This window comes from Rhinoraja longicauda, chromosome 27 (genome assembly GCF_053455715.1).
Source record: "Rhinoraja longicauda isolate Sanriku21f chromosome 27, sRhiLon1.1, whole genome shotgun sequence".
NCBI lineage: Eukaryota > Metazoa > Chordata > Chondrichthyes > Rajiformes > Arhynchobatidae > Rhinoraja > Rhinoraja longicauda.
Genome location: NC_135979.1, coordinates 27,378,837 through 27,402,649, shown reverse-complemented (window position 1 = coordinate 27,402,649; position 23,813 = coordinate 27,378,837). Strand labels below are relative to the sequence as shown.

General features: G+C 46.6%; 1 protein-coding gene across 1 annotated transcript in view; it reads right to left on the bottom strand.

Moving 5' to 3' along the window:
- Positions 1-297: 297 nt before the first annotated feature.
- Positions 298-23,813, bottom strand: part of epha10 (EPH receptor A10) — a 510,644-nt gene continuing 487,128 nt past the window's right edge. Inside the window, exons 14-17 of the mRNA XM_078423327.1 lie at positions 13,566-13,715; positions 12,731-12,924; positions 8,324-8,488; positions 298-854 (exon numbers count right to left, since the gene is read on the bottom strand). Coding sequence (XP_078279453.1) covers positions 740-854; positions 8,324-8,488; positions 12,731-12,924; positions 13,566-13,715 — 624 coding nt within the window. The 3' untranslated portion in view covers positions 298-739. The remainder of the gene's footprint in view (positions 855-8,323; positions 8,489-12,730; positions 12,925-13,565; positions 13,716-23,813) is intronic.

Sequence of the window (23,813 nt, the reverse complement as noted above, 5' to 3'; positions counted from 1 at the left end):
AGCAGTGCGGTGTACTTCCACACTCTGGATGCTGAGAAACACGGATGATTCCGTATTAAAGATCATACCATTTATTGCTGCGGCCACAGTATCTAACCAAAGACAAGTGGTCCAAATCAGGTGCTTGCTCAACTGGCTGGTTAACCCCTCATGGTGCCAGGGCAGGAACCAAGTGGGCACATGGCTCTCTGAGCTCGCAATGGGGGGCAGCATGTTCATACTCGACCAGAAGTCAAATCCCATCCACAGCCCACGGGCTTAAAGGAGGCGAGCTCTTGCAAGTTATATGGCTGGAGATATTTCCTTAGGTCATCCCGTAACATATAATTCAAGGAATGCCAACCCAAGGCTTGAACCAAACGCTGATGCCCAAGCGTATGTTCCTTAGCTCACAGTCTGTTGACACAGAGTGTCTGTATGTATCTCTCTCGGGAGCAAGTGTTTGTGAATCACAATGTTCAAACAAAAACTGAGCCTAATAGAAAATAAAGTTTGCCCGTCTCCTGTACGTCTCCGATTTTATCCGAGTTGTGGGACTGCCACGTATCCAGTTGGGCAGACATACCATACCATACCCCCGCTGAAATCGTGTCTTTTAAAAAAATGCTCTGCGGTCCTGTCTGCCGCCCATCCCACACACGGGCTTCATCTGGCAAACACACTGCTCTCGGGCACGCCGTCTGTATGGACACCTCGTCACCAATACAGCTCGCAGGGAAGATGCAGTTGGATGCCACAGTCAAACCTGAACACCACGACCATGCATCTGTATAACCTGTGCTCGCAGCGTCTGGATTCTGCTCAGGATCTGCTTCTGATGCTCCACGCACGTAATTCCCAGGCTCATTACATCTCTGCGGGAGAAAAACCAAACAGGATTTAGTGCTTGCAACAACGAGGAACTTGCTTTATACCAGAGATAGACACAACTTGCTGGAGTAACTCAGTGGCTCCGGCAGCATCTCTGGACTTTAAAGGATGGGTGACATTTCGGGTCTTCGGACTGAACAATCTGAAGAAGGGTCCCAACCCGAAACGTCACCCATTCTTTTCCTCCAGAGACGCTGCCTGGCCCGCTGAGTTACTCCAGCAATTTGTGTCCATCTTCAGGATTTAGTGCTTGTAGTCCAAGTCCTCCAGTTGACAAGAATGAGGACCTTGCAAGTGTTTGAATGAATGAAAAGGCCGGCTAAGTATAATGATCATAGTGACATGAACAACTTGCACAAAGAATAGTACAGTACAGGAACAGGCCCTGCAGCCCACAGTGTCTGTGTCAATCAGACTGGCATAATCAGATTGTACACAGGAACAGTACTGCACAAGAAGTTGATCAATTTCCCTCCTTGATCAATTTCCCCATCAGTCTGAAGAAGGGTCTCGAACCGAAACGTCGCCCATTCCTTCTCTCCTGAGATGCTGCCTGACCTGCTGAATTACTCCAGCATTTTGTGAATAAATACCTTCGATTTGTACCAGCATCTGCAGTTATTTTCTTACAATTTCCCTCCTTTGATCAATTTCCCTCCTAGGATAAATAAAGTTCTATCATAGATACATAGACAATAGGTGCAGGTGTAGGCCATTCGGCCCTTCGCGCCAGCACCGCCATTCAATGTGATCATGGCTAATCATCCACAATCAGTACCCGGTTCCTGCCTTTTCCCCATTCCCCTGATTCTGCTAGCCCTAAGAGCTCTATCTAACTCTCTTTTGAATGCATCCAGTGAATCGGCCTCTACTGCCTTCTGAGGCGGAGAATTCCACAGATTCACAACTCTCTGTGTGAAAAAGTTTTTCCTCATCTCAGTTTTAAATGGCCTTCCCCTTATTCTTAAACTGTGGCCCCTGGTTCTGGACTCCCCCAACATTGGGAACATGTTTCCTGCATCTAACATGACCAATCCCTTAATAATTTTATATGTTTCTATAAGATCCCCTCTCATCCTTCTAAATTCCAGTGAATACAGGTCCAGTCGCTCTATTCTTTCATCATATGACAGTCCCGCCATCCCGGGAATTAACCTAGTGAACCTACACTGCACACCCTCAATAGCAAGAATGTCCTTCCTCAAATTAGAAGACAAAAACTGCACACAATACTCCAGGTGTGGTTTCATCAGGGGCCTGTACAACTTCAGAAGGACCTCTTTGCTCCTATACTCAACTCCTCTCGTTATGAAGGCCAACATGCCATTAGCTTTCCTCACTGCCTGCTGTACCTGCATGCTTACATTCAGTGACTGATGTACAAGGACACCCAGGACTCTTTGTACTTCCCCTTTACCTAATCTGACACCAATGAGATAATAATCTGCCTCCTTGTTCTTGCCACCAAAGTGGACCACCTCACAATTGTTGACATTATACTGCATCTGGCATGCATCTGCCCACTCACCCAACCTGTCCAAGTCACCCTGCATCCTCATAGCATCCTCTTCACAGTTCACACTGCAACCCAGCTTTGTGTCATCTGCAAATGTGCTAATGTTACTTTTAATTCCTTCATCTGAATCATTTATATTGTAAATAGCTGCGGTCCCAGCACCGAGCCTTGCGGCACCCCACTAGTCACTGCCTGCCATTCTGAAAGGGACCCATTAATCCCTACTCTTTGTTTCCAGTATCGTGTCGTATCGCATCGTAAGAACAGGCCCTTCAGCCCACATTGTTTATGGTGAATATAGTCTGAGAAGGGTCTCGACCCGAAACGTCACCCATTCCTTCTCTCCTGAGATGCTGCCTGACCTGCTGAGTTACTCCAGCATTTTGTAAATAAATACCTTCGATTTGTACCAGCATCTGCAGTTATTTTCTTATACATAATGTCAAGGTAAATCATTATCTGCCTGCACATAATGCATATCCCTCCATTCCCTGCATATCCATGTGCTTATCCACAAACCTCTTAAATGCCACTACCGTATCTGCCTCCACCACTGTGCGTTCCAGGAGCCCGCCACAATCTCTGTTAAAATACTTGTCCCGCACCTGTCCTGTAAACTTTGCCCCTCTCACATTAAAGCGGTCGGTGCCCTTCAGTGGTTGATATTTCCATCCGTTGAAAAACCATTCTGACCGTCCACTCTATCTACGCCTCTATTATCCCTCTTCTGGCGGCATTTCATCCAATAAATCACCTGCCACTGCTTCTTTATTGAAATCTCGCACCCATGATTGAAAGGTTGGAATCGACTCACATCCCATCCCCAAAGATTGGTGCTGGGGAGCTGTTTGTTGGATGATTGCTTCAATTGAGATAGATGGGATAACCCAGGCATTACCGTGATAGCAAGGCCGGACAGGTCTCAATAGCAAGTGCCACCAGTGACCACTTACTCCGCTCTGTGCAGAAAAGGACTGCAGATGCTGGTTTACATTCTGTTGCTTTCAAAGACTGTGTCCCAATGTTTAGTTTACTTTCACAGTTTAGTCCAGAGATACAGCATGGAAACCGACCTTAACAACCCACCGAGTCCCAGCCGACCATCGATCCCCCGTTCACACTAGTTCTACGTTATCCCACCTTCTCAACCTTCTCTATACACCAAGGCCAATTTGCAGAAGCCCAATTAACCGACAAAGTCGCCCATCTTTAGGATGTGGGAGGGAATCGGAGCTCCTAGAGGAAACCCACGCAGTCACAGGAGGAATGTACAAACTCCACACAGAGAAAACCCAAGGTCAGGATCGAAACCTGGGGCACGAGCGTTGAAGATGCCCGAGCAAGGAGAGGGACGACTGTTTGCGGGATGACCAGATGGAGGCGACGGTTACAATGCGCATTCATGGCCAGTTCCAGTTGGGTCAGTGAGATGGCGCCAAAACTGGACTACTCTTGCATGTAGACTCAGTGGGCTGTTTCCATGTATAATGTATTTATTGTACTTATGTGTGGCACTAATCTTACTGAACGATGTGCAAAATAAGGTACACGTGATAATAAAGGAATCATTGAGCCATTGAACAGCGGTAGTTCGGGGTTCTATCAAACCACTGTGGTAGATGGTCATAGAAGGTATGCATAAGGCTTTTGTGCAGCAAGATATTGTGCATCACACATGTAGGTTTGCATTTTACGGTAATTTAATGATTCTTGCTTTCATACGTAATAACTTGTCAGGAAGTAGATATATGATGGTGGCATTTAAAAATCTTAGAGATAGGCCCATGGATATACAGGGATATGGAGGAATATGGGACACGTGCAGGCCCAGAAGACTAGATCATGTCCATCCTCAGACAGTGTGGGCTGAAGACCTTGTTTCAGTGCTTTACTGTTTAATGTTCATTGTGCTACATATGTTAGGACCATGTTCTTGATTTTAATGATAGACAATTATCTTTCTCTTGATATCAAATCTCTGATTTAAAAAAAAAAAAAAGTGAATGTGAATTAATCAATCAAAATAATTAATAAATCCCAAGAACATCACTAAACCCTGGAAATCAAGAGACTGGAGAGGCAAGGTTAATCTGAGTTGCAACTAATACTTCACATACATCTCACACATGAAAATTCACACATCTCAACAACGATCCTAAAATCAATGGAGTTTCAATGATCAAAGAACACTTGCAAGCTGCTTAACAGTAAAATCCACTCACACTTCACTGGGTGTCTGAACACCACAAAATTACTGTGTGAAAAAGCACAGGACCGAGGAAGATATCACCAGTTATAAATAACGTTACAAATTTAATTTTGGCCCAGATTACATTTTGAGGGTGAGGGGCCCACCAGAAATTGGAGGAACAGCACCTCATATTTCGCCTGGGCAGCTTGCAGCCCAGTGGTATGAACATCGACTTCTCCAACTTTAGATAGTTCCTCTGTCCCTCTCTTCCCCTCCCCCTTCCCAGATCTCCCTCTATCTTCCTGTCTCCACCTATATCCTTCCTTTGTCCCGCCCCCCTGACATCAGTCTGAAGAAGGGTCTCGACCCGAAACGTCACCCATTCCTTCTCTCCTGAGATGCTGCCTGACCTGCTGAGTTACTCCAGCATTTTGTGAATAAATACCTTCGAGGGTGATACAGTGGTCGTTTTGTTGATAACGTTGGCATAACATGGTTAGGATTCTTCAGTGCCTGACTTTATAAGGAGAAAATGCTTGAGTATTGATGAACCTGATATCCTATATTAAAGTGACGAGAAATTCAGGGTTTATTTTCTCAACTTCAAATTAAAATCAGTGCAGCAAATGACCAGTATATTTAATGGTTAAGCAATTATAGAGCTGGAAGGTCAGTTGAAGGTTTGCTGTTGTGTCCATACACGGGCAATGTAACTGGCAAGTGGCACCTGTAGATATTTTGTGGATATGCGGCACGGTGGCGCAGCGGTAGAGTTGCTGCCTTACAGAGCTTGCAGCGCCAGAGACCCGGGTTCGATCCTGACCACGGGTGCTGTCTGTTTGGAGTTTGTACGTTCTCCCCGTGACCCTCGCGGGTTTTCTCCAAGATCTTTCACTCCAAAAACGTACAGGTTTGTAGGTTAATTGGCTTGGGTCTGTATACTTAGTATAAGTGTAAATTGTCCCTAGTGTGTACAGGCTTGTGTTAATGTGCAGGGATCGCTGGTCGGTGCGGACTCGATGGGCCGAAGTGCCTGTATCTATAAACTAAACTAAAGATGTACCCAAGTGTTTCATAAGTGCCATCTCCCCTCTCGTCAGTCCTTGAGTAATGTGCATGCTGTTTCATACAAAGACCTGCCAAAATCTAAACAACATGTCTTCTGTGGTGATGTGAGGAATAGCCAGGGACTTAAGAGGAAAGACATGCATGCACCCGGTATAATACTTAAGCAGAAGCGCCAAGCAAAGAAGAGTCCAATGATAATCTCACGGGTAAAGAAATTCTTACAGAGGCCAATTAACTTACGAACCCGCACGTCTTTGGGATGTGTGGGGAAACCGGAGCGCCTGGAAAAAACCCACACTGTCACAGGGAGAATGCACAAACTCCACACGGACAGCACAATGCAGTCGGGATCCAACCCGGGTTTCTGGCGCCATCTGATAGCTGCTCCACCAGCTAGTCTGAGAGTAAATCGTCCTCAAACTATGGCATTCTCAATTTGGACAGCAAATATGGGAAGGTTGTTTATTATTATCTTGCCTGACAACCCTCCAGCATGGAGACAGGCCCTTCGGCCCAACTTGCCCACACGGACCAACATGTCCCATCTACACTAGTCCCACCTGCTTGTGTTTGGCCCATATCCCTCTAAACCTGTCCTATCCATGTATCTGTCTAACCTCACTCCACAATGCTTGAAGATGTTCCTGGCATATGTGCATCTGACAGGCTAACTCACAAACGTTCCTGCTTCAGACCATGGAGTGGAAGAGTCAGACGGTTAGACACAAAAAGCTGGAGTAACTCAGTGGGCCAGACAGCATCTCTGGAGAAAAGGAATAGGTGATGTTTTGGGTCGAGACCTTGCTTCAGAGTCAGAAGGTTAGTTTAGTTTAGTTTAGTTGAGTTAAATTTAGTTTAGTTTAGAGATACAGCATGGCAACAGGCCGTTCGACCCATCAAGTCCATGCTGACCATTGATCATCCATTCACACCAGTTCCATGTTATCTCATGTTTGTCTGGTTTGCTTGTAAGCACGCACCACCAGACTCAGGAACAGCTTCTTCCCCTCCGTTATCAGGATTCTTAATGGACCTTCCATAAACGAGGACTGTAGGAAACAAAACTGCAGATGCTGGTTTAAATCGAAGGTAGACACAAAATGCTGGAGTAACTCAGCGGGACAGGCAGCATCTCAGGAGTGAAGGAATGGGTGGCATTTTGGACCAAGACCCTTCTTCAGACACATTCCATAAACGAGCGTACTGTTTGATTCACCTTTATCCCATTGAGGACATTGGACTTTGTCTGAGGAACTGATGCACTACAATGCTGAGAACTGTATTCTACACCATGTTTCTTCCCCTTTGCTCCAGCTATTGTTCTTGAGTTTGAACTGTTTGTACCTATGTATGGTATATCTGATCTGTTTGAATTGCATACGGAATAAAGCTTTTCCCTGTAGAGAGACGCAAAATTGTGGAGTAACTCAGCGGGTCAGGCAGCATCTCTGGAGAAAAGGAATAGGTGACGTTTCGCGTCAGAACCCTTCCTCAGACCGAGGAAGAGTTCCGACCCGAAACGTCACTTATTCCTTCTCTCCAGAGATGCTGTCGGACCTGCTGAGTTACTCCAGCATTTTGTGTCTATCGTAGGTGTAGACCAGCATCTGCAGTTCCTTCCTATGCAAGGGTTTTCACTGTACCTCAGTACATGTGGCAATAATAAACCTAAACCTAAACTTGGGAAAATTGAGTCTGCACATGTGCTGTGTAAATCAAAATGTTAGTTAGTTAGTTTTAGTTTATTGTCACCTGTACAGAGGTACAGTGAAAAGATTTGGGGTGGAAAACAGTCAGCGGAAAGACAATACCTGATTACAATTGAGCCATCCACTGTGTACAGATACAGGATAAAGGGGATAACATGAATAATCTTTGGTGCAAGATGAAGCTGATAAACCTCCAACACAAGGGACATTCTACACACATAGTGAATGAATTGTAGATAGACACAAAATGTTGATGGTAGATGCCCAGAATCTCTTGCCCAGAGTAGGGGAATCGAGGACCAGAGGACAGAGGTTCAAGGTGAAGGGGAAACATTTAATAGGAATCTGAGGGGTAACTTTTTCACACAAAGGATGGTGGGTGTATGCAACAAGCTGCCAGAGGAGGTAGTTGAGGCTGGGACTATCCCATCGTTTAAGAAACAGTTGGACAGGCACATGGATAGGACAGGTTTGGAGTGATATGGACCAAGCGCAGGCAAGTGGGACTAGTGTAACTGGGACATGTTGGCCGGCGTGGGCGCGTTAGGCCGAAGGGCCTGTTTCCACACTGTATCACTCTATGATTCTGCGACTCTGTGAGATCACCTTAATTGTCTCAGAGTGCCCGAGACCCAGATTCGATCCTTCACAAGGTCACAAGTTATAGGAGTAGAATTAGGCCATTCGGCCCATCGAGTCTACTCTGCCATTCAATTGAGGCTGGGACTATCCCATCGTTTAAGAAACAGTTAGACAGGCACATGGATAGGACAGGTTTGGAGGGATATGGACCAAGCGCAGGCAAGTGGGACTAGTGTAGCTGGGACATGTTGGCCTGCGTGGGCAAGTAGGGCTGAAGGGTCTGTTTCCACACCGTATCTATGGCTCTAATCACAGAATTCGCTCTCACACTGGCATCGGCGCCCAAATGCAGAACTCGATGAGTTGTCCAGATCGCAGGTCACTTACTGCACTGTCATCCTTGCGACCGACTCCAGGTAACAGTAGCCAGCGGCGGTGAAGTTGTCCTTGTACCGCCTCATCTCAATGGCCTCCAGCCACTCGCCCACCGAGTCAAAGCATGGGAATGCTGGGAACGTTTGGTCCATCAGAGGAATGTTTAGGTTTTGAGGTCTGCCGAACAGAACAAAGGGGATGAGACCACCAACATAAAGTCTCGCTAAAGGCAGGAGAGTTGTTGACTGATCCCTGAACGTTACAGAGAGGCCCATTGCCACATACGCTGTTCTCAACATCACAACATCACAATGGTGCAAATTCAATACTTCAGTTCAGTCTATTGTTTCACATCTTTCTCTCATAATAGATTCACTCATTGCTAGAATTTTATGTGTAATAATCAGGAAAGGCAATTTATCTCCAACAGAACACCACAGTGTTTATGGTCAGATTTTTAAAAAGAACATAAGATATCTTAAGTGAACGTTCATGATACTAAATGATGAAACGGCCTCGAGGTTGTTGCCTGGATCACCGCTCTGCTGCATCATCTTGTGGTTCCATCTTTCTAGTTCCATTGAAGCCCCTGAGACCTGTCCTGTCAATGGGCTTTGGGATGAAAATGTTCATGGATTCAGCATGTTCAGCATTTACAGCAAGCCAACAATGGGGTAATAGTTGGTGATCTTTGGCAATCCTGATGTCGTGCATCTGGCCCATCAGGATATGTTTCCCTCGATCCCAACCCATTCACCTGGGCCTTGGTTTCCACACTCCCTTTAAACTCAGCTGCTTCTGCTTTCTGCTATCCCAGTTTCGCATCGAACACACTAGCGGCAATTTACAGAAGCCAATAAACCTACAAACCTGCACATCTTTGGAATGTGGGAGGAAACCGGAGCACCTGGAGAAAACCCACACAGTTACAGTGAGAACGTATAAACTCTGTACAGACTGCACCCATGGTCAGGATCGAACCTGGGTCTCTGGCGCTGTAAGGCAGCAACTCTACCGCTACGCCTGCTCTTACATCTGTTCTTACCCAACCTTTGCAATCCACAGCAAAGTCCTCCTCTCTGCTCACTCATGTCTCTTCATCTCAAAAGATTTTATTCCCCCCCAGCCTAACTTTCCAATAATTTTTGTTGTTAATCTTGAATAACCCTAATAATATTGTCCCAAGAGCTAAGATTATTAAAACCAGCCATGTGGCAATGTTGCTAGGATCTGTTCTGAATGGCTGGCCATCGTACAGCCCATGCCTGATGGACGAGCATGTGGAAGACTGGGGGGATAGATTGCCAGTGGCTATGGGGCTGAAGATGATGTCCTTGTTACTGGCTGCATTTTTGCTCCATCGAAACCACCAAGAACACACTCTAGTTAACACATTGATGTCCATTTTGCGAATCCTATCTAGGTGACATGCCACCCTTGCCAACAGGTGTGTCCTTTTTAAGACTCTCCACTGCATTAAAAAATTGTGGTGGCACAGCGTTAGAGTTGCTGCCTTACAGCGCCAGAGACCCGGGTTCGATCCTGACTATGGGTGCTGTCAGTATGGAGTATGTACGTTCTCCTTGTGGCCATGTGGGTTTTCCCTGGGTGCTCCGGTTTCCTCCCACACTCCAAAGACGTACAGATTTGTAGGTTAATTGGATTCAGTAAAGATTGCGAATTGTCCCTTGTGGTTAAGATAGTACTATTGCATGGGGATTGCTGTTCGGCGTGGACTTGGTGGGCCGAATGACCTGTTTTTTTACTGCATCTCTAAACTAAACTAAACTAAATTTTATAGAAGAAAATCATTATTAGCCTGAGGTCCGCTCAGGATAAATTTGTTAATATCAGTTTTATTTCTAAGAATGGCAAAACAAGATTTGAAATGCTTCCTTCCCCAGGTGATCTATACCGATGGAACTATCTCTGCAGGCATCTGCTGTGTGTGGGCCATTGGTTTGCGGAAGCATTTACAACTTGTAAACTGTTCAGGTTACGGACAGTTCTCAGAAGGGAGCATCTCCGGAGGACATGGATAGGTGACGTTTCAGGTCTGAAGAAAGGTCCCGACCTGGAACATCATCTGTCCATATCCTCCAGAGATAGGGCGGCACGGTGGCGCAGCGGTAGAGTTGCTGCCTTACAGCGGGTGCAGCGCCGGAGACCCGGGTTTGATCCCGACTACGGGTGCTGTCTGTACGGAGTTTGTACGTTCTCCCTGTGACCTGCGTGGGTTTGCTCTGAGATCTTCGATTTTCTCCCACACTCCAAAGACGTACAGGTATGTAGGTTAACTGGCTTGGTTAATGTAAAAAAAATTGTCCCTAGTGGGTATAGGATAGTGTTTGTGTGGGGATCGCTGGTCGGCACGGACCCGGTGGGCCGAAAGGGCCTGTTTCCGCGCTGTATCTCTAAACTAAAGATGCTGCCTGACCCGCTGTTACTCCAGTACTTTTGTGTTCTCTGCAAGATTCTTGCATCTGCAGTTCCTTACGTATCTAAATGTACAAAAGGAGTTTTTAGAACAGATGCGAGCAACATTCCTCGCCAGTATGGCTGGCTTAATGTTAGCTCCTGGGACAATATTATTAGTGTCGTTCTTGAACAACAAAAATGATTGTAAAGTCAGGAAATAAAAACAAAATAAGTAGAATTTCTGTTTTGGACACGATTGATTCTAACTGAAAACTACAGCGTTTTGAAAGGCGGTTTGCATTTGTATATTGGTCACACAGTAAATTTGCCGTGATCCACTCAATTGGGAAATATCCTCAAATGTAATTTGGAAGAAATTTGCTTCAGAAGAATTATTTCATGATACATTAAAAGCGATGGTTTGCTAAAGTTTGATTAACACAGTTCAAGATGGGGTTATTACAGAATGATAAGCATTTTATTCCAGGGCAGTGATCCACCACCATCTGTGAGAAATCCCATTTTAATATATATTGGAATAAAATGGAACAATATTTCAGGTTAGATTACGGTGCATTAGTCAGGTCTCAGTTGTGAAACAAAGTATTCAAAACCTTTAAACAACTAGTTAGCAACTGCACCCAAAAACTCCTCCTCTTTCAAACAGAGGAGACCAGAGGACCCGGGACAACAAGGCCAGTGTGGGATGAACCAGCATCTGCAGTTCCTTCCGACACATCTTACATTTACAAGTGTCAGGTTAGTGGCTGTTAAGATTTAATTTAATTTTGTTTAGAGATACAGCACGAGAAGAGGCCCTTCGGCCCACTGAGTCCGCGCCGACCAGCGATCCCCGCACACTAATTTATAATTATACCAAGCCAATTAACCTACAAACCTGGGCGGCACGGTGGCGCAGCGGTAGAGTTGCTGCCTTACAGCGAATGCAGCACCGGAGGCTCAGGTTCGATCCTGACTACAGGTGCTGTCTGTACGGAGTTTGTACGTTCTCCCCGTGACCTGCGTGGGTTTTCTCCGAGATCTTCGGTTTCCTCCCACACTCCAAAGACGTACAGGTTTGTAGATTAATTGGCTGGGCAAATGTAAAAATTGTCCCTAGTGTGTGTAGGATACTGTTAATGTGCGGGGATCGCTGGGCGGCGCGGACCCGGTGGGCTGAAGGGCCTGTTTCTGCGCTGTATCTCTAAATCTAAATCAAACCTGTACGTCTTTGGAGTGTGGGAAGAAACCTGAGCACCCGTAGAAAACCCACGCAGGTCAAAGGGAGAATGTACAAACCCCGTACAGACAAGCAGCAGGAGTCAGGATGAACCCAGTGCTGTCTCTGGTGCTGTAAGGCAGCAACTCTACCGCTGCGCCACCGTGCCGCCATGAAGCAGGTGGTTAGTGATTAGGGATTCAGAATAAGGACTTCAATGGATGTAGCAGATCTATCATCTATATACTCTCGTTTGTTTGTTTGTTTGTTCCTGAACTACACCCAGAACGGTACACGATAGAGCGACAATTTTAGGCCCACCTTACTCACCGTCGTCCCTTTGGTGCTAAAGGGTTTCATTGAAATCGGTGTTATATTTTTAGTTATTCACATTTTAAAGGTTAAATCTATCTCCTAGGGAGGGAGGGAGGGGGGAGGAGGGGAGGGAGGGAGGGGGGGGAAGGAGGATAAAGGGTGTTGAGGGGGATGGAGTGGGGGGGGAGGGGTAGGGGGGAGGGGGAGAGGTGGAGGGAAGGGGGGTGGAGGGAGGGGGAGGGGAAGAGGAGAGAGGGGGAGAGGAGAGAGGGGGGAGAGGGGGGAGAGGGGAGGGGGGAGGAGAGGGTGCTGCACCAATGCAGGAGAGGTTTGGGCCCAACTTGGTCTAGTTGCTAATAAAGCAGCCCACAAGATAAAGTCCGGTACGCAATCACTGGTCTTCCCCTGGGTCTGGTGGTCAGCTGGAAGCTGGGGTGGGAGGTGCCGCGGCTCAGGTTGGCATTTACCTGATGCAGCCGTTGGGGGTGGACTTCAGGGTGTCTGGGTTGCGTCCCATCTTGTTGAGGGTGCTGAGGATCTGCGTAAATTTGGGCCTGTCGTTGTGGTCCTTCTGCCAGCACTCCAGCATCAGCTGGTGGAGCCGCGACGGGCAGTTCATGGGCGCAGAGAGACGGAATCCTTCCTCCACGGCTTTGATCACCTGCAGGGACAGCACAGCACAACAAGACAGAGGCGTGGCTTTAAGATGGAGACTTGAGACCAGTGAAAACTCATAAGCTGGCGTATGCATGCCAGCAGTTTACATGCCAGCAGTTTACATGCCAGCAGTTTACATGCCAGCAGTTTACATGCCGCTAAAATGTTACAAGGCTCCACACAAAATCATAGATTTTAACAAAGAAAACACAACATGCTGGAGGAACTCAGCGGGTCAGGCAGCGTCTATGGAGGGGATGGACAGATGACGTTTCGGGCTGGGACCCATCTTCAGACTGGCAGTTCACGGGATCCTGACCCAAAACGTTGCCTGCCCATTCTTTCCACAGGTGCTGGCCTGACCCACTGAGTTACTCCAGCACTTTGCATTTTGCTCAACATTCCAGCATCTGCAGTTCCTTGTGTCTCCATGCATCTAAATATTCAGTGACGGTAATATCTGTCTACGGGTCACAAACTTAGTTCGATTAAGATTGGCAAAAGAAAATTAAATGGCATGATAAACATTTAAAGATCGCATGCAAATCTACACAATAAAGCTTCATCTACAAAGTTAAAAAAATGTATTACTAATCTACGCGTTGAACACTTGCGTGAATATTCAGGATCAAGGATGAAACTCACGTCTTGGTTGGACATATCCCAGTAAGGTCGTTCTCCGTAGGACATCACCTCCCACATGACGATCCCAAAGCTCCAGACGTCACTGGCCGGACTGTACCTGTGGTATTGGATAGCTTCTGGGGCTCCCCAAAGGACCAAGGTCTTCCTGCCCTATTTCAGAAAGAATCGCCAGGTTCCCATTAGTATTAATCTCCAACGCATCACAGGTGGATAGGGTGGTCAAGAAGGCTTTCTGCACATTGGCCTTCATGAGAGTATTGAGTGTGGAAGTTGGGAGATCATGTTGCAGTGAGATGAGTCCACATTTGGGTGGCACGGTGGCGCAGCGGTAGAGTTGCTGCCTTACAGCGAATGCAGCGCCGGAGACTCAGGTTCAATCCTGACTAAGGGGGCCATTTGTACGGAGTTTGTACGTTCTCCCCGTGACCTGCGTGGGTTTTCTCCGAGATCTTCGGTTTCCTCCCACACTCCAAAGACGTACAGGTACGTAGGTTAATTGACTGGATAAATGTAAAAAATTGTCCCTAATGTGCGTAGGATAGTGTTAATGTGTGGGGATCGCTGGGTGGCGTGGACTCGGTGGGTCGAAGGGCCTGTTTCTGCGCTGTTTCTCTAAATCTAAAAAAAAATCTAAAAATTTAGAGCATTGTATTTAGTTTTGGCAGGCTAACAACGGCAGGCCCAACAGTGAATGGCAGAACTGGGGAGTGGTGTAGAGCAGAGGGATCTAGGAGTGCAGCTACATAGTTCCTTGAAAGTGGTATCACAGGTGGATAGAGTGATCAAGAAGGCTTTCATCAGTCAGAGTCCTGAGTATAGAACATTTAGAGTACTGTGTTCATGTTTGGGCACCATGTTGTAGGATGGATGTTGTCAAGCTGGAAAGGGTGGAAAAGATGTTGGCAGGACTCGAGGGCCTGAGCTATACGGAGAGGTCGAGCAAGCTAGGATTTTATTCCTTGGAGTGAACGAGGATGAGGAGTGATCTTATAGAGCTGTACAAAATCATGAGAGGAATAGATTGGGTAAATGCACAGAGTCTCTTGCCCAGAGTCTGGAATCAAGAACCAGAGAACATAGGTTTAAGGTGAAGGGGGAGAGATTTAGTAGGAACCTGAGGGGTAACTTTATATTAAACTCTGGAGGGGTTACAAGGGGTGGTAGGTATCTGGAACGAACAGCCGGAGGAGGTGGTTGGGGCAGGTACTATTGCAACATTTAAGAAATATTTAGAAAGGTACATGGGTACGATAGGTTCAGAGGGATATGGACCAAATGCAGGCAGGTGGGACTAACGTGGATGGGGCATGCTGGTCGGCATGGGCAAGGTGGGCCGAAAGGCTTGTTTCCACGTTGTATGACTATTAGGGTTGCCAACTTTCTCACTCACAAATAAGAGGCAAAAGGTGACATCACCGCCCGCGCCCCATGTGACCTCACCCAGCCAGCGGCCACGCGGTCCCGCTCCACCAATGGCGGCCACCCGGGCCGGGAGGCGGGTTGCTACGCAACCTCCATCAGGCGAACACACTCGGCCCTGCTCCCCGAACACACTCCGTTAGCCTACACTGTCCGGGCCTACACTGTCCGGGACTACAGCGGCCCACAGGCCTACAGTGTCCGGGCCAACAGCGCCCCCCCCCCGGGCCTAATACGGGACAAGGGCGGTCCAGTAATGGACAAACCTATTTAGCCCAAAAGATGGGCTGCCCTGGCAAATACTGGACAGTTGGCAACCCTAATGACTATCCCAAATGGTAGACTCTACACTGAAAACCTCTCTCCGTTTGAATGCAAAGGAAACGTCAAAAATCAGAGCTGCTGTGACTCAACAAAAGTTTTACTCTTTTTGGTTCGAATGGTGAAATAGTGGAGTGCTCGATTTATCTTACATGTGAGGAACAGAGTGTTGGATTCAGTTGTGGGCACAACTCCACAGGAATCACACTGTGATCCGGGAGTGACACAGATTCAGGGGAACAACACCACGACTACAATGGTTGCTGAGACAAGGCTTGTATTCCCCAGGAACAGAACACAAAAGGAAGATCTAACCGAAGTATTCAGGTGGTGAAAAAGGACGATGGCGCAGGTGGGAAAAAGTTCTGGCTGCGACAATAACAGCCAGAAGAGGCAGTTGAGGCTGGTACAATAACAACAAAAACACTTGGATGAATAGGAAAGGTTTAGAGGGATAGGAACCAAATGCAGGCGAATGCAGCGCCGGAGACTCAGGTTCGATCCTGACTACGGGTGCTGCACTGTAAGGAGTTTGTACGTTCTCCCCGTGACCTGCGTGGGTTTTCTCCGAGATCTTCGGTTTCCTCCCACACTCCAAAGACGTACAGGTATGTAGGTTAATTGGCTGGGTAAATGTAAAAATTGTCCCTAGTGGGTGTAGGATAGTGTTAATGTGCGGGGATCGCTGGGCGGCACGGACTTGGTGGGCCGAAAAGGCCTGTTTCCGGCTGTATATATATGATATGATATGATATGATCTTGGTCGGCATAAACAAGATGGCTGAAGCTCCTGTTTCTGTGCTGTATATAACTCTATGACTCTACGAATCAATGACATGGTGGTGTTACCTTGAAAGTGCAACACAGGGTATTAGGCTGACGGCAAGCAGTGGCTGTTCACATAGTGTAGTAAAAATCTGGATTACATTACAAGACGATTACTTCAAACGGTACAACTCCTTCCCATTCTGTAGTGGGTAGACTGAGACTGACTTCTCCCCCCCTCCCCTCCCCTCCCCCCTCCCCAATCTTTGCACATCCCCAATCCTTCCCACTCGTCACTTTAATGTCATGTTTCATGTATTTTGTGTGTTTAATGCCAGTTGGCAGCTCAATTTCCCTCCTGAGATGACTAAAGTTCTATCGTATCGTATATTCGTCATGGCGGCATGGTGGCGCAGCGGTAGAGTTGCTGCCTTACAGCGAATGCAGTGCCTGAGACTCAGGTTCGATCCTGACTACGGGCGCCGTCTGTACGGAGTTTGTATGTTCTCCCCGTGACCTGCGTGGGTTTTCTCCGAGATCTTCGGTTTCCTCCCGCACTCCAAGGACGTCCAGGTATGTAGGTTAATTGACTGGGTAATATGTAAACATTGTCCCTAGTGGGTGTAGGATAGTGTTAATGTGCGGGGATCGCTGGGCGGCACGGACTCGGTGGGCCGAAGGGCCTGTTTCCGCGCTGTATCTCTAAATCTATATTAAATCTAAAAGTCATGGAAAATTCTGAAACCAAGACTGAGTTTAATATGTGACAGTGTTATTAGTCAAGAGAGAAAGGTGGGGTGAAGGGTTTAAGATTAATGTCGACCAAGATCTAGATCAATGGTGGAATGGGTTTGAGGGGATTGACCAACTTCTTCCTACGTCTGGTGTTCTGAGCAACCCTGCCAGTGTTTTACATAAAATGAGAACGTGAGAGGGGAGAACTTTTCTATGAGGATTTTTCTTTTCAGGAGAAGTTACGGTTTGCCCTTTCCATTAGTCCAAGTTCATAACTCCCTGAAAGAGGCAACACAAGCAGACAGAGCAGTAAAGAAGGCATGCGTTATGCTTGCCTTCATCAGTGGGGGCACTGAGTCAAGAATTCATGGTGTGGCTCTGTAGGACTTTGGTTAGGCCGCATTTGGAGTATTGAAGAGGGTGCAGAGGAGATTTATCATGATTTTGCCTGGATTCGGGGGTATTAGCTCCAAGGAGAAGTTGGACAAACTTGAATTGTTTTCTCTAGAGTGCCAGAGACAGAGGGGAGATCCGATACAAAAATACATAAAGTGATGAGAATCACAAGTAGGGTAAATTTTGCAGTCAGAAATTTTGTCCCAGGGTGAAAATGTCAGAGACTAGAGGGTATAATTCTAATGTGAAAGAGGCAAAGTTTAAAGGAGATGTGGGGGGCGAGAGTTGAAGGTGCAAACGTTGACCAGAGTGGCGGACAGAGGGATGCGTTTGCAAGTGCGATGACAAGATTGAAGAGCTTGCGTGTACCGTTTAGGGTGAAGGAAGAGGCAGGTGGGAATGAGGAAGTTTGGATGTTAAGAGAAATTGAGAGTCTGGTCACGAAAAAAGGAAGCGTGGAATAGATACAGGCAGCTGGGATTGTGTATCCCTGGAGGAGATTTGGGCACTGAGAAGCACACTTAAGAAAGGAAGAAGTAAGTCAAAAAAGGGGCAAGCTCTAGCAGATAATATTAAGGAAAATCCTAAGAGATTTTATAGGTATATACATTAAGGGATGGAGGGTGACAGGAGAAAGAATAGGGCCCCTCAGAAACCAAACCTCTGTGTTGAGCTGCAAAAGATGCACAAGGTCCTCACAGAGTTTTGAGTTTAGTTTAGTTTAGTTTAGAACTGAGATGAGGAAAAACTTTTTTAGTCAGAGAGTTGTGAATCTGTGGAATTCTCTGCCTCAGAAGGCAGTGGAGGCCAATTCTCTGAGAGAGCTAGATAGAGCTCTTAAGGATAGCGGAGTCAGGGGGTATGGGGGGAAGGCAGGAACGGGGTACTGATTGAGAATGATCAGCCATGATCACATTGAATGGCGGTGCTGGCTCGAAGGGCCGAATGGCCTCCTCCTGCACCTATTGTCTATTGTCTAATGTTTAGAGATACAGCACGGAAACAGGCGCCTGGGCCCACCGAGTCCACATCGACCACCGATCCCTGGACATTAACACTATCCTACACACACTAGGGACAATTTACATTTCTACCAAGCCAAATAACCTGCAAACCTGTACGTCTTTGGAGTGTGGCAAGAAAGCAAAGATCTCGGAGAAAGCCTACTCAGGTCACGAGGAGAATGAACAAACTCCGTACTGCCAGCTCCCATAGTCGGGATCGAACCCGGGTCACTGGCACTGTAAGGCAGCAACTCCATCGCTGCACCAACATGCTGCCCCTCTGTTTTTACCATGGAGAAAGACTGAAGACTGGAGAACTTGGGACAGTTAACGTACACGTCTTGAGGACAGTCTGTAATGTGGTGAAAGAAGCTCTGGATCCCTAAGGTGTATGAAGGTAGATAAATCTTCCAGGCCTGATCAGATATAGTCAAAGACACTGTGGGGAACAGGACAGGAAATTGTAGGGGCCCTCGCTTAGATAGGTGAATCATCATTAGACACAGGCGAGGTGCCAGAAGACCAGGGGTCGGCTATTGTTTTAAAAAGGACTGCAAGGAAAAGCCTGGGAACTATAGACTAGTAAGCCTAACATCTGCAGTAGGTAAGTTACTGGAGGAAATTCTGAGGGATATGATATGTATATATATATATATATATATATATGCATTTGGTTGGACAGGGGTGATTACGAATAGTCTACATGGGAGATGCATGGGAGAATTTAGAAGGATGAGAGGGGATCTTATCGAAACGTATAAGATTATTAAGGGGTTGGACACCTTAGAGACAGGAAACATATTCCCAATGTTGGGGGAGTCCAGAACCAGGGGCCACAGTTTAAGAATAAGGGGAAGGCCATTTAGAACTGAGATGAGGAAAAACATTTTCAGTCAGAGAGTTGTGAATCTGTGGAATTCTCTGCCTCAGAAGGCAGTGGAGGCCAATTCTATGAATGCATTCAAGAGAGAGCTAGATAGAGCTCTTAAGGATAGCGGAGTCAGGGGGTATGGGGAGAAGGTAGGAACGGGGTACTGATTGAGAATGATCAGCCATGATCACATTGAATGGCGGTGCTGGCTCGAACGGCCGAATAGCCTATTCCTGCACCTATTGTCTATTGTCTATTGAGATCGTGTCTAACGAATCTGATTGAGTTTTTGACGAAGTAATCAAAAAGGTTCATGATGGCAGAGCCAAAGGCATTGTCTCTTTGGAGTTCAGCAAGTTATTTGATAAAGCTCTGCATGGTAGGCAGCTCTGGAAGGTTAGATTACATGGGATCCAGGGAGAGCCAGCCGACTGGATAGATAATTGGCTTCATGGAGAGCGTTGGTGGGAGGTTGTTGGTTGGACCGGAGGCCTGTGACTGGTGGGGTACCTCACTCAGGGATCAGTGCTGGGCCCAGTGACGCCTGTGCTTTATACCAGTGACTTGGATGAGAATGGGCCACATTCTGCAGGTATGGCTGTTGGCTAACAGTACAAACTGACTCTTGTGCCTGCTGCTGCTGACAAACCATGAGGGCCACTACTAGCACAGCTTCCAAACCAACCTCTGAGGATTTAAAAACCGGATGAGAATGTACAAGGCATGATTAGTAAATTTGCAGATGACACGAAAGAGGGTGGTACCGTAGGCAGTGAAGATGGTTCTCAAAGATTACAGCAGGTGTTTAGTTCAGCTGGTCAAGTGGGCTGAGGAATGGTTAATGGAGTTTAATGCAAATAAGTGCAAGGTGTTGCATTTTGGGAAGCCAAATCAGGGGAGGAAGATCACAGTGATTGGCAGGGCCCTGGGTAGTGTTGTGGAGCAGAGGGATCCAGGAGTGCAGGTACATCATTCCCTGAAAGTAGCGTCACTGGGAGATCGTGTAGTCAAGAAGGCTTTTGGTATATTAGCCTTCGTCAGCCATGTATTAAGTATGGAAGCTGGAAAATGTTAAATTACAGTTGTACAAGATGTTGGTGAGACTGAATTTGGCGCACTGTGTTCAATTTTGGTCACCCTGCCTTGCGAAGGATGTCGGTAGGATGGAAGGATTTCAGAGACGATTTACCAGGATGCTGCCAAGGCTTGAGGGCCTGAGCTATAGGGAAAGGTTGTGAAGGGGCCCAACCCAAAACGTGACCTGTCTCGGTCCTCCAGTGATACTGCCTGTACCACTGTGCTAAGGTCCTGTCCCAGTTACGCAATTTTTAAGGCAACTGCTGGCAACTGTCAAAGTCGTGGCAGATCGCCGAAAATTTCGAACAGTTTGATTTTTCCGTGATGAGCCGAGATCTGCTACGACTCATCGGGGACTACTCACGATCATGGCCGCGACACCCTGGCGAACGTGCGGCGACAGCCTTGTGGCCTCATCTTCCCATCCCCTCCTCTTTCTGCGTTCCGCAGAGACCGTTCCCTCCGTAACTCCCTGGTCCACTCGTCCCTTCCTACCCAAACCACCCCATCCCCGGGCACTTTCCCCTGCAGGAGATGCAACACCTGTCCCTTTACCTCCCCCCTCAACTCCATCCAAAGACCCAGTCTTTCCAGGTGAGACAGAGGTTCACCTGCACCTCCTCCAACCTCATCTATTGCATCTGCTGCTCCAGATGTCAACTTCTCCACGTCGGCGAAACCAAACGCAGGCTCGACGATCACTCGCTCAACACCTGCGCTCGGTCCGCCTTAACCAATCTGATCTCCCGGTGGCTGAGCACTTCAACTCCCCCTCCCACTCCCAGTCTGACCTTTCTGTCATGGGCCTCCTCCATTGCCATAGTGAGGCCCACCGGAAATTGGAGGAACAGCACATTATATTTCACTTGGGCAGCTTGCAGCTCAGCGGTATGAACATTGACTTCTCCAACTTTAGATAGTTCCTCTGTCCCTCTCTTCCCCTCCCCCTTCCCAGTTCTCCCTCTATCTTCCTGCCTCCACCTATATCCTTCCTTTGTCCCGCCCCCCCTGACATCAGTCTGAAGAAGGGTCTCGACCCGAAACGCCACCCATTCCTTTTCTCCTGAGATGCTGCCTGACCTGCTGAGTTACTCCAGCATTTTGTGAAATAAATACTTTTGATTTGTACCAGCATCTGCAGTTATTTTCTTACACAACCTGGTTGCCGGGCAGTCACCTTAAAATTGCCTAACTGGGACAGGCCATTTACGCCAGCACTTTGTGATCTACCTAACTGCAATTCACCATTTGCAGTTCATCATGTCCCCTTAGAATATGTTTGTGCAACATTGTCCCTTTACTTCATGTTGCTCAGTAAATGTTCTTTCACTGAGCTGCTTGCCTGTAGACAAAAAGGGACATTTTTCAGCATAAAGTGCCAGTGCTAACAGCAATAACCTACAATTTCAGTACACTGTTCGCCACTGTTTAATTTATTTTGGGCTTTACAGTCCCCTTAATAATAACAAAAAAAATCGAGGGTTAATGTTGCTTGTATTTGACAATTATTAGATTGCGGAAATAATTGCCTTTAAACCAAATGATATGTGATTTGTTGGCATAAATGAAAGATTAGTGGTCAGTCATCAACCAAATGATCTATTAACATTGTTAGATTAGGTAATTAGCCATTGGATGTTAATTCAGCTGTGGAATCAGTATATTTGGTGCAGATCTCTGAAATCCTTCATCGGAACAGCTAATGTAATGGAATTGTCCTTTATTTGAGTCGTGTTCTTATTTCCTTCAATTAGTTTGCTAAGAAGTGCCTTAAATGAGGTGTTTAAAATATTTTTAAAATGACAGGGTAGTTAAGCACTGATCGCAATCTTAGCTGGTGGAAAATGCTATCAAACAGATATTAAAAAGTGTCAAAAGGATTATGTAGAAACAGCGGAACAATCATTGCTGGTTGGGTATCATGGTATCTCTGCAGTCAGGACGACCATTCGGCCCATCAAGTCGATGCTGACACTTCAGAACAGAACTACTCTCCAAGTGAAATATTCTTCCACTGTATTTTGTATTTTCTGACCAAAAGTTAAATTTGAGATCTAACTGCTTGAACGATCTAATTTCTCTCTCTACCTGATCTAAGTACGAATAGATGTCCTTACATGTTTCAGATTTGTACACAATCCATCAGGAGGAGCTAGAAAGGGATTTAGTAGGAATTCAATGACATCTCAGAAGGTCCAAAGGAATAGGAGTAGAATTAGGCCACTCGGCCCATCAAGTCTGCTCCGCCATTCAATCATGGTTGATCTATCTCTCCCTCCTAACCCCTTTCTCCTGCCTTCTCCCCATAACCTCTGACACCTGTACTAATCGAGAATCTATCTATCTCTGCCTTTAAAATATCCACTACCTCCACAGCCTTCTGTGGCGAACAATTCCACAGATTCACCACCCTCTGATTAAAGAAATTTCTCCTCATCTCCTTCCTAAAAGAACATCCCTTAATTCTGATGCTATGACCTCTGGTCCTAGACTCTCCCACTAGTGGAAACATCCTCTCCACATCCACTCTATCCAAGCCTTTCACTATTCTGTATGTTTCAATGAGTTCTCCCGTTCATTCTTCTAAACTCCAGCGAGTACAGGCCCAGTGCCGACAAACGCTCATCATAGGTTAACCTTCTCATTCCTGGGATCATTCTTGTAAACCTCCTCTGGGCCCTCTCCAGAGCCAGCACATCCTTCCTCGGGTATGGGGCCCAGAATTGCTCACAATATTCCAAATGCGGCCTTACCAGCTCCTCAACATTACATCCCTGTTTTTGTGTACAAGCCCTCTTGAAACAAATGCTAGCATTGTGTTTGCTTTCTCTCTACCTTCAGCGCTCAGTCCATGATCCTCCAATCTGCTGCCTGCCAAAGTACCTTAATGCCATCAGAGCGTTAATCCAAATTCTTCAAAGGTGGAATAAAACCATTTTGCTTACATTGTGATCCCATCTTAATCTCCGCAGTTTTCCTTTTGGATTAAATGGTACTTTCTACACTGGAACTCCGCTGATCCAAGTCCTTCTGCATTTAGGGTCAGAGTCGTACAGCATGGAAACAGGCCCATCGGCCCAACTTGCCTATGCCGACCAACAGGCCCCATTTACACTAGTCCCACCTGCCTGCTTTTGGTCCATATCCCTCTCAACCTGTCCTATCCATGTACCTGTCTAAATGCTTCTTCAACATTGCGATAGTACCAGCCTCAACGACCTCCTCCAGCAGCTCATTCCATGCACCCAAACACCCTTTGTGTAAAAATGTACCCCTCGGGTTCTCTTTAAATCTTTCCCACCTCACATTAAACCTCACCTATTTGGTCAGCTTCCTCCCTGAAAAGGTGCCACCCGAGACTGCAAACTCAAGAGACCTTGTGTATTGCTCCTCGTGTATTGTAAATAGCAATACCCCAACAGATTCCCAAGGCATCCCGCTAATTCCTGCCTTGTATATTTTCTCAAGTCTACGAATACAACTAAAATTGGAGTGGAAAAATGAGCTACAGTATGCAGACCACGTTAATTCTGCACTCCCTTTGGTCTGTCTTGCTGTTGTATTTGAGGTTGGCATGATTATAGTATAGGTATCCAAGTATAGTATTATCTAATTTAATGGGATAGCATGCAAAACAAAGCTTTTCACTGTACTTCATTC